Consider the following 10,344-nt stretch of genomic DNA (forward strand, 5'->3'; position numbering starts at 1 on the left):
GTCATTGTTGTTTGGCGGGTCCGGGCTGGGGATTCGAACCCGCCACCTTAGGTGTACGTGGCTGGCGCCTTAGCCGGTTGAGCTATAGGCGTCGAGCCGTAAATATCTTTTTAAATGAATAAACGGGAGACAGGTGAACATGGCACACATAGACAAAAGGGCCATTCTGTCTTCTCCTGAAGGATCATGAGTCCTGCTTCCTGGGGTTCCAGCGGGACTGGATTGATGTCTAGGGGCATTGCGGATGGCCAGGCCCCAGCCACCGCCTGTGAGTTGGGAAATACATGGGCTTACAACCAGCACTTCCAGGTGGAGGTGGCCGGGAGCCAGCAGCAGGTCCTCAGAGGAAAAGGGGATAGGTTGTGGTAGCAGCAGGAACCAGAGTGACAATAAAAATCAAAACAGACACTTGTACACACAGACCCAAGACCTTGTTCTGCCTCCAGTGACTCGCTCAGCTGAACAAGACCTGAAAGAGGCCCAGAGCTGCCCAGTTATGTTCCCTCGGCTTGCTTTCAACCAGAGGTGCCGTGTCCGAGGGAGAGGTGGCTTGTATTACTTTTAAATATGCTGCTGTTTGTTATTTCAGCTCCACGAAGCGCCTCAAGTCTGTGGAGGACGAGATGGACAGTCCTGGTGAAGAGCCGTTCTATACTGGCCAGGGGCGCTCCCCAGGAAGCGGCAGCCAGTCGAGCGGATGGCATGAAGTGGAGCCAGGTGAGAGGTCAGGGTGGTACGTGGCCAGCACCGGGCAGTCAGACGTGTGTGGGTCCCCTGCGCTGCACCAGAGTGAGGGAAAGAAGCTCAAGGCGGTTGATTCTTCCAAGATGGACAGTGCCGTGCACTGTAATCCCATCGTCACATTTACAGCAGGGTGGGCAGTGGCTCTGCTGAAGTGGACGACCGTGGGGATGGTGTGCCGCCTCTGCTCGGACCTTTCCCGCCCACACACCGTCCAGCATGTGGTCGGCTTCGGTTTTGCCTTTCTACTGTCTTTGCTTTAGTTTTTTAACCTATCAACTTTTCAACTGGATTGATAATGTTGGAAAGGTTCCTTGTGCTGTGGTTGATATTCAGATTTTTATATAAAGAGAATTTGTTTTAATATTTTTCCCAATTCCTGGATATCATGATTGTTTTTCTATTTCAATGGAATAAGTATCTTTATGCCCACCTGTACTAAATGAAGCAAGTGATGTCCTGACCTCCTGGAGAAGTCTAGTTCAGGAGATTGAGAGTGATGTGAATAATTACGATGGCAAAAGCCTTCTGAAACTTTCATCAGTGTCCGTCTCTACATGGGTGAGAGGGAATCTTCTCCAGTGCCTTCCCGAGTGTGAGAAGACAAGTGGATGGAGATGGTAGAGTGTGGAATTGGACAGAGGGTGTCCTGGCTTCAACTCTTGCTGGCTGTGTGATTGGGGGCAAATTACCTAATCTCCCTGATCATGTGTCCACATTTTTATAATCTGTTGGTAATAATAGCTGTTTAAATAAGGTAACATTCACAACCCATCCGAAAATTATACCTAGCATAGAGTAAGTATGATAAAAATATTCCCTGGCCATCCTTCCCTTCCACATCCCTGGAGCAAATACTTACAATAGCAGATAAACACCAAGAAAACCTCTGAACCAACAACTCTTTCTTCTACAAATCTTAACTCACTTCTCTCCTCCCTGGATTTTTTTTTTTTTTTTTTGAGAGAGAGTCTCACTTTGTCACTCTCTGTAGAGTGTCATGATGTCATAGCTCACAGCAACCTCTAACTCCTGGGCTCAAGCGATTCTTTTGCCTCAGCTCAGCCTCCTGAGTACTGGGACTACAGGTACCCGCCACAACACCCAGCTGTTTTTAGAGATGGGGTCACTCTTGCTCAGGCTGGTCTTGAACCTGTGAACTCAGGCGGTCCACCTGCCTCGGCCTCCCAGAGTGCTGTGATTACAGACAACCCTCAGAGGCTGTGCCTGTAAAGGTGTAGCTCTAGGGAGGTTTGGGAGGTGACAGCTCTTTATCCTGGTTGTAGTGGTGGCTGTAGTAATCTACAGAAATGTCAGTGTTCACAGAACATGGACCTTCCCCTCCCATCCCCAGTTAGTTTTCCCAGATCATAACCGAAAACAAAACAACAGTTCACACCCCTCCAGCTGGGTCTTTTATCTTTCTCCCTTTATTGAAATGGAAATGTTTCCCTCCCTCTCCTTCTACTTGCTCCTCTCCCTCCACTCACTCACTCTGCAGTCTTCACTGGAAGTTTCTCTGTGTGAGGCACAGGGCAAGTTCTGGGAACTCAGGGGTGGATGGGAAGATGATGGCCCCTGCTCTCCAGAAATTCACAGCAGGGATGGAAACAGGCCCAGATGCAGCCACACTGCAGTGGTGTGGGAAGTGCAGAGATGGTAGGTAGCACTAACCCTCTGCACCTTCTTTCTCTAAATATTAGCATCTGGGCACTCAGGGTTGCCATGCCGTTTCTGCAGAGGTCACACGTCTGCTGAACCCCACCCTGTGTTCACGTCAGTTTGCCTAAAGTGGCTAAGAAATAAACCCAGGCCGGGATGAGCGTGAAAACGCTGACGCCTCCTTGCTGCTAACCACATCGTCAGCATGAGCTCAGCACAGTGCAGATGAAAAGTTTATGTAGTATTAAAAAATTAAAAGATGTTACATTTTTTTGAACCCATTTTAAAAGGCTGATTAGAGTCCTAGCCGATTTACCTGCTCCAGTGAAGATCAGAATCCGATACTCGCCTGTGCTTGACTGCTGTACGAATGCCTTTCTGTGCAGACTGGAGCCGCTGTCCTGCATGGCCGTGTAGGAAGCCCCTCCGTGAGAAGGGCAGACACGACTTCTATGGGGTCTGTTGGGGCAGCGGATTGGTGTAATACAGAGCACTTCAACCTAGTGACTTTATCACAGTCATCTCATTCCTGTGACGATTCATAAATTTTAATACCTTGAGTACTCTATCTGCTGTAGTTGTTAAATAACTAAAGGTTAGTGGCTAACTCTGTTTTAGGAGATGTCTGTGTTTATGTATTTTCTTCTTAAAGATTCCCCCACAATTATGTTCCTGGACTGATTCTCTCTTCTTTATCCCCATTTCATTACCCACCCCCCAAAAAGTGCAGTTTCTTGGTGTGCATTTGTGGGAGCGGGAGAGGAAGAGGACAGTGGGTAAATCTGCATTTGGCCGTGTTCAGCGTAGAACGACATCCCTGTGTTTGGCCATAATTAGTGTAGAAAGTTGTCCCTGCATTTGGCCATATTCAGCGTAGAAAGCCATCTCTGTAACAGGACCATTCAGCGTAGAAAGTCATCCCTGCATTTGGCCGTATTCAGCATAGACCGTCATCCCTGCAGCAGGGCCTGGGGGGCTTTAAAACTCAACTGAAGAGCGTTGCACATGCTCCTGGTGACTTTGGTGTCATTAGCTCACACCAGCCACTTTAATGGATAATTTACGCTGCCAGATGGCCCTTTTTGGGGATTTCCCGTCAAGCCCATCCCCCTCTTGGCACAGAGAGCACCTTTCTGTTGTTCCCACACTTACCCAGGCCTGCAAGGCTTCTCCCCAGGGGTGCAGGGAATTAGCAGGAGGCTTTAGTGCTCTCTCCTGTAACTCTCGCTCTGTGTCTCTGCACACGCAGCAGCTTCTCGGTTCCCTGTATTCAGGATAATTCTCTCAAACAAGTGCCGAGGGTACTTTGCCTTCACTGTCACACAGGAGACAGGGCCTGTGCTCACACCCCCTCAGCTCACCCGCAGATGCTTTTTCAGGATTCCCTGGGCAAGAGGGCCGGAGGTTGCCAGAAGAGGCAAATTTCCTAGAGCAACAGGAAGACTCTGAAAGTGAAACAAAGCAGACATGCAGTAAATTACACAGACCCTCTCAGACGTCTGTTGTAGTGTCCTGTTCCCCATTACTGCATCTCAGCACTCACAGCGCACGGCTCCTGCTATCTGGAGAGAAGGGCGTAGGAGATTAAAGATGATGTTAGTTTAAAGACATCAGACAACCTCAGGCCGACCTTTGCGTCTCTCACAATGCAGCGTTTGTTTTTTCCACTCAGTTTCATTTCCCAGTTATCTCAAAACTGGGTTTGAGTCGAAGCTTTGAAGCTAATCAGGAACTGATGAAATGAGTCCTATGAAATTCTATCAAGCAAAAATGCACGTACCACTGAGTCTTATTTATCTGCACAAATGGAGAGCTGCAGAGAAACTGGCAGTGAGAATCAGTAGGAAGGGACCCCCAGCAGGTGCCTACCCTGGGTCAGGTGCGGCTCCTCAGATGGAGGTGAAAATCCCCCTTACATCGAGGGCCTACTTGTACCAAGTTTAAAAAAAAATTAACCTCCCTTAAAATATGCAACATATGATGATTCTGCCTCTAGAGAGAAGAAAATTAAGAATCGTAAAAGGTGGCACCTGTGGCTCAGAGGGTTAGGGCGCTGGCCCCATATACCAGTTGTGGCGGGTTCAAACCCAGCCCCTGGGAAAAAAAAAAAAAAAAAAAAAGAATCATAAAAGGTTTCCCAAGCCCACACCCATAGTATACCCATGGATCTGCAGTTCATATTTCAAACCAAATCTGACTTCAGACTATAGATTTTGTCTTCCATACTCAATAACCTATTTTACCATAAATGTTTGTACTTCCATTGTAGGGTCTCATGACCTAAATGTGTACTTAAGTTAAAACATAATAAAATTTTCCTAACCCTAAAGCCTCGTCATACAGCCTATTCCAGGGTAAGACTTTAGATTGTTAAATACATCCAGGACCCAATATAGAAATGAAGAGCATTAGTGTTAACAAAATGAAGTGTCTGCCACATTCACCCATGAAGTCAGGGCACCATCAGATCCAGGCCATCTTCGTTCAAGTAATACTTCCTCAAGGAGACCCTCGGCCATCTAAAACAGCTGCCGGCCCTCCCTCTGGCGCCCTACAGTTGATATCCCTGCTTCCTGTTTTGTTTCCACTGTGAGTGTCTTAATTTCGCCCTCTGGGATACGTGCTCCGTGGGCTCGTGGGACTTGGTCTTTCCCACCACTCTGCTCCAGCGTCCGTAAGTGTCTAGCTGTAATAGACACTCAACAGGTATTGATTGATTGAATGAATGATGAAACCATAGAGCAGAGAATTGGGGTATTCTTAATAAACTTGAAAGCAGAATTTGCTACCATTAATCTTCTCCAAATTGGAATTTACTGTATTTTCAATTTGGAGGCTTTCAGTCAAATCCAATTAGTAGCAAGAAGTCAGCAAAACGGTCGCTGGCACTCAGTTAAGGGCCCCATTGACAAGTAGTTGTGTATCGAACTTTATCACAAGTATCCCTCATCTTAAAGGGTGTCCCTTAAGTGAATCAAATCCTTTTCTAAAAAAATAATTCTTTGTTATTTTTAAAGCCGATTTTGTATTATGAGCTCTTTATTAAGAATTCCAATAGTGAATCCTTTATTGATCAAAAATAGAATCAAGTTACCTGATTTACCTGTGAAAAACTTGAGATTTTCCTATCAAATTTCCTCTTATACAAGTATAAGGACCACCCATATGAGACACTTCAGACCCTTCCTACTTGGTCTGAAGCAAGAGGAGCTTATTAGAAATACAGAAAGAATCTCAGGACCCACCCAGACAGAATTCTAACAAGCTGCCAGGTGCTGCCCGTGCACGGCAGGGTGTGGAAAGCACTGACTTAGATCACCCCTCTGTCCCATTGAATGGTGGGCTCTCACCATTCAATACTTGTCTGGAAGCCACTATAACTATAAATGTTGTGTTCCCCAGACAGACAGGTAGAAATCTCACCTATTTTCAAACAGATCAGAGAAGATTGTGACTCCAGATACCTCCCTACAAGAAAGAAAATTCTCTTATACCTGTTTCTCCTGTATCTTCAGCGTAAGTCCTGCTGTGTGAAGGAGAATGGCGGGTCATCTCATCCCTGTAGTCGAAGGCCAGTCACTGAGCCCTCACCAAGTGCCGACTTGACGCAGTGTCCACGGTAGATAGAAGGACGGCTCCACCCAGTCCCGTCCCCCAAGGCCAGACCTCTGAGTCTCCTCAGGTCTTGCTACCACCTGTGAGATGGGACTGTTACTTCTGCCCCAAATCTGGTACAGAGTTACAGCAAATGGGGGATGGAGACCAAAGTCCTTTGTAACAGTTGTCTTTCTCCAATCCTGGGAAATGTCACTGTTGGGGTTACTGAGGGCGATGGACCTTGCGCAGCTGACAGTAGTTGAAAGCAGGCAGGGTTAAGTGTTGCAGGAGTGAAAGATGAGAGTTGTTAAATCTGAATGGAGAATCAGGGGCCGTTTCCTTGAAAGGTGCCAACTAAGCTGGGTTTAGATTGGAATCCAAGGGAGAAACATTCACGGTTCTCTTGAAAGTGAGACTCCTGTCTCTTAGTTGTTCGTGCTGGATACATAAATTTAAGTTTTCTTCATGAGTTTCTTCCTGAGTTGCAAGGCAGCTCAGTGGAGGTTCCGTAAGCCTTTCTCAGGTTCTTAGTGTCCCCCAGACTGACACAGGAATCCACTGGGCTTCACAGACGACTGGGTTGCACCTCTTGCAGATCTGAGACCACACCTGCATTCAACACACACGTAGCCGTCAGTTTCAGCAGACCTGGTGTCAACCTAACATTTATTGTGAAAAAACATGAAATTATAGTATTTTTTTTAAGTCCAAGAATACTTTATTTCAGAGAAATCATAAAATGCTTATCAGGTTGTAATAATTTCTTCCTCACTACCAATGTTGAAAGTTCTTGAAATTTCAGTTAAGGTACATTTCTTATTTCTGCAGAGAAAAGCATAATAAAAATTTGCTTTGCACCTATGTAGAAATATGTTGACTTATTCTAATTTCATTTGGCTTTGAACTTGTTCTGATGAGATTATGTAAAATAGGCCATCATTTTTAAGGAAGATAATTTGCATTGAAGTCCAAACAAACAGTTAACTAAATGACTAACATGCAGTATTTGGCTAAATATGAGAGGACTTCAAAAAGTTCTTAGAAAAATGGAATTAAAAGATAAAAAATGAAAAAACTAAACTTTATTCTTAACATACACTCCATCGAGTTTGGGACACTAGCCATTTATTAAAATTCAGTATTTTTCAGTGACATTTAGTACTTCATTTGAATGTGGGCATAAAAGACTACTTGAATTTTGTCTCCTAGAAAAGTATTCAAAATTCTAACATGACTTCAATTATTTGGGGATTAGAAAACAATTAATAGACATCAGTAAATCATCCCAGAGGTTAGAAGTTCCAAGCAGTTCTGTGAAAGTTTTGAAGTCAAATTTGATAAGTAATGAATTTAGTTGTAGCCATTTCCTTAATTTTCAGAGATGAACTTCTTCCCAAAGAGAAAGTTGTTCATATTTTTGAATAGCATACCTTCTGTCTCTGTCACAACTATTAAGTAGAGAAACAACATTTTTTAAAATTGTCTTTCAACAAGAATATTTTGGTCAACCGGAAACCCAGGGCCCTTAGAACTAGGGTTCAGTGTCACAACTGCTGGCAGCATAGTTGGATTTTGCAGACTTAGTTCAGCTCACTGTTAATTTCACGTATCATGTGCCAGGTTCACTTGGGTCCCCAGCTCTGCCCTGTCCTAATTTGACTTCCGACAGCCACCTGTCAATTATCAGAGAAGAGGAAGTCTACCAACTTAAACTACTCGCTGAGATACGTGGGAAGCCCATTATCAGAGCCAGTAAAAAGGCAGCGGATGGGTGACAATAGTTGTTTGATCAGGGACACTGTGCTGCACTGGTGTATGTTAGAGAAAATGACTGCGTCCCCCACAGTGCCCTGCTCTGTAGGAACAGCCCCTACTGCCCTGGGATCAGTGTCTTAGCTTTCTTCTGCCTTTATGGAGCAGGGACGCGTCCCTCGGTGACGGCATTCTCTTCCGTTATTCTCCCTGTGCTGGCACCTGCTTTTTAAAGACAAGCATATGAGGACAGTGGGACAGTGACAAGGGGCCTGGCCTTCAGTGACCCTTCTTTCTCAGAGAATGTCACCCAAGTAAGAGATATGTCAGGAAAGCAGTATTACAAAAATGCCCTTACCCTCTCTATCAAGGCTGTCATTTGGCGGGTTTTGGGTGGTGGTGGTGGTTTTTAATGTCAGGAAAAGGCCCTAAAACAACCCCTTGTAATTGGGGTCTAAAAAGTTACCTACTAGAAGAAAAGAAATCCTCCTCTCAGAGACACACGCGTGTGCTCTGTGTGTGCATGTGCATGTGTGGACAAATGACCAAGCACGGCCCCGAATTTACTGTGTCTATTCCTGACGCCTGTTTCAGTACCTGGCAACCCCAGTAGTCAGTCAATCAATATTTGTTGAATAAATAAATCATACGATATAGACCACACATGCCTCATCTTATCCTTTTAGTGGGCATAGTGCTGTGCACATTTGTTGAGGGAATGAGTGCAGCCCCATGTACCTCAGAGAACCCAGATAAACAGTTCTGAGAGGGCAGAAACTCCCAGGAAAGCAGATGCTGCATTTTAGCTGGTTTTGTCTGAATAAATAAATTACCCAAAGCTCTAAATTTTTAATTTCACGTTTGAAAGTGAAGCTATGTAAATATTCTAGAAGGAGAATAAGAAAGAGATGTAGCTTATACCTTAGGTGTGTACCCAAAATCTTGCTTCCTGCCCTACCCCTGTTACCGTCCTCAGCCCAGCCCCTGTGAATTAGGTAGCAAAGTGCCAGCTCACTGTGCGGCTTGATTCCACATGTTGTAAGGAGTTTCTCTAAAGCAAATTTATTCCAATCACAACAATCTTTATATGCTCACTGGAGGTGGGGGGTAGGGGACGGACAGTAAGAAATGGAGTGTACTAGAAGGGGGATGAGTACAAATTAAGAATAATGAAGTCTACAGTTCTTGGGTTCAGCCACAAGCAAGCCTGGGGTTTTCAGCAGATGACTCTGCGTTCCCATTCCCTCCTGTAAACCATGAGCACAATTACACAGTCCTCCTTCCTAGCTCACAGCTTTGAAAAGATCTAATGAGATTACAAAACAGGAAGCGCCATGTATTAATCACCAGTTGTGTCAGAGTGCTGTGCTGTGTAGACACAGAGTATTTTTAATATATCCAAAGTATACATTGTAAATCCTAAAGCTTTAAAGAAATAGTCCATGTTCCTTTGGTGAGTAAATACTTTGAGAACTCTAAAGTGCTGTATGAGTTTACGATACTATGAACTTCAAACAAAGACATATTGTGCATGTCTGTGAGAAGCACAGTGCAGGATGATAGAAGAAGTATGAAAATAAGCAAGACTGAACTTGCCCTCAAAGAGCCTACAGCCCAGTCAAGGCAGAAAGGGGACTGGTCAGGCAAGCGCCAGGGGCTGTGGTGTAAGGTGGGATCGTGAGGAGTGTCGCCAGCAAGTTCATTCAGCCACTGGCTTCCATCACCGTCTCCACTTTCACATCTGTGTGGAAGAACCGACACGTCAGCAATTCCATTATTAAGGGAGCAGCAGCGAATACCGGCCCGTCTCCTTCCCTTCGTAATGTCAGAGTCTGATCGGTCCTCATCTCTAAGAAGCACGCTGGGAGCTGGCACGCTGGAGGTCTTCAGGGGGTGCTGTCCTAGTCCAGCAGAAGACTCTGACATCCCTCTGCCCTGTGGGCCCAACTCCCCCATGCCTGAAACAGTTTCCTGATTTATATAATAGATTGGGCAGAATTCAAGGAAATATTCGCTTAAAGGAAATAAAATTACTCTGAATAGAGATTAAATTCACCAAAGGATAAAGGAACCAGAAAGTCCAATTGGAAGAGGAGAAACAAAAGATGAAAAAAGGTAGATGGATAGACAGATAAACATGTCAGTCGGACTTGCTGAGTTTACTGCGGCATTTTCCTGCACCTGATAAATATTTCAATATTTGTAGAACTCAAAATAGAAGGTGATTTTAACCTCCGATATGAAGAGATCAATATTATTACTTCTTTAGATAGTTACCTTCCTCTGTTCTGTTTTAGGAACACGATGTAGCTATTCCATAGACTCAATTAATACAATCGATAAACAGTAAAGATACATTTGCTTGTATTTTGTCACTGCTGCTTTAATTTTAGACCGGTGAGTGTTTCATACATAACGGTAATAGCTAATGATTACTGAGTGTGCACTGTGGGCTGTGGGTCTGAGCCGTGCACAGGTGTGACAGCTGATGTTTACTGAGTGTGTACTGTGGGCCGTGGTTCTGAGCCGTGCACAGGTGTGACAGCTGATGATTACTGAGTGTGCACTGTGGGCCGTGGTTCTGAGCCGTGC

The 10,344-nt window shown here is 44.9% G+C and overlaps 1 protein-coding gene across 1 annotated transcript in view; it reads left to right on the forward strand.

The window, feature by feature from the left end:
• Positions 1 to 10,344, forward strand: part of NFIA (nuclear factor I A) — a 381,754-nt gene that overhangs the window by 274,012 nt on the left and 97,398 nt on the right. The window contains exon 7 of the mRNA XM_023515101.1: positions 485 to 717. Coding sequence (XP_023370869.1) covers positions 485 to 717 — 233 coding nt within the window. The remainder of the gene's footprint in view (positions 1 to 484; positions 718 to 10,344) is intronic.

The sequence above is a fragment of the Otolemur garnettii genome, unplaced genomic scaffold (assembly GCF_000181295.1).
Source record: "Otolemur garnettii isolate 467f Iridium unplaced genomic scaffold, OtoGar3 scaffold00066, whole genome shotgun sequence".
In the NCBI taxonomy this organism is placed as follows: domain Eukaryota; kingdom Metazoa; phylum Chordata; class Mammalia; order Primates; family Galagidae; genus Otolemur; species Otolemur garnettii.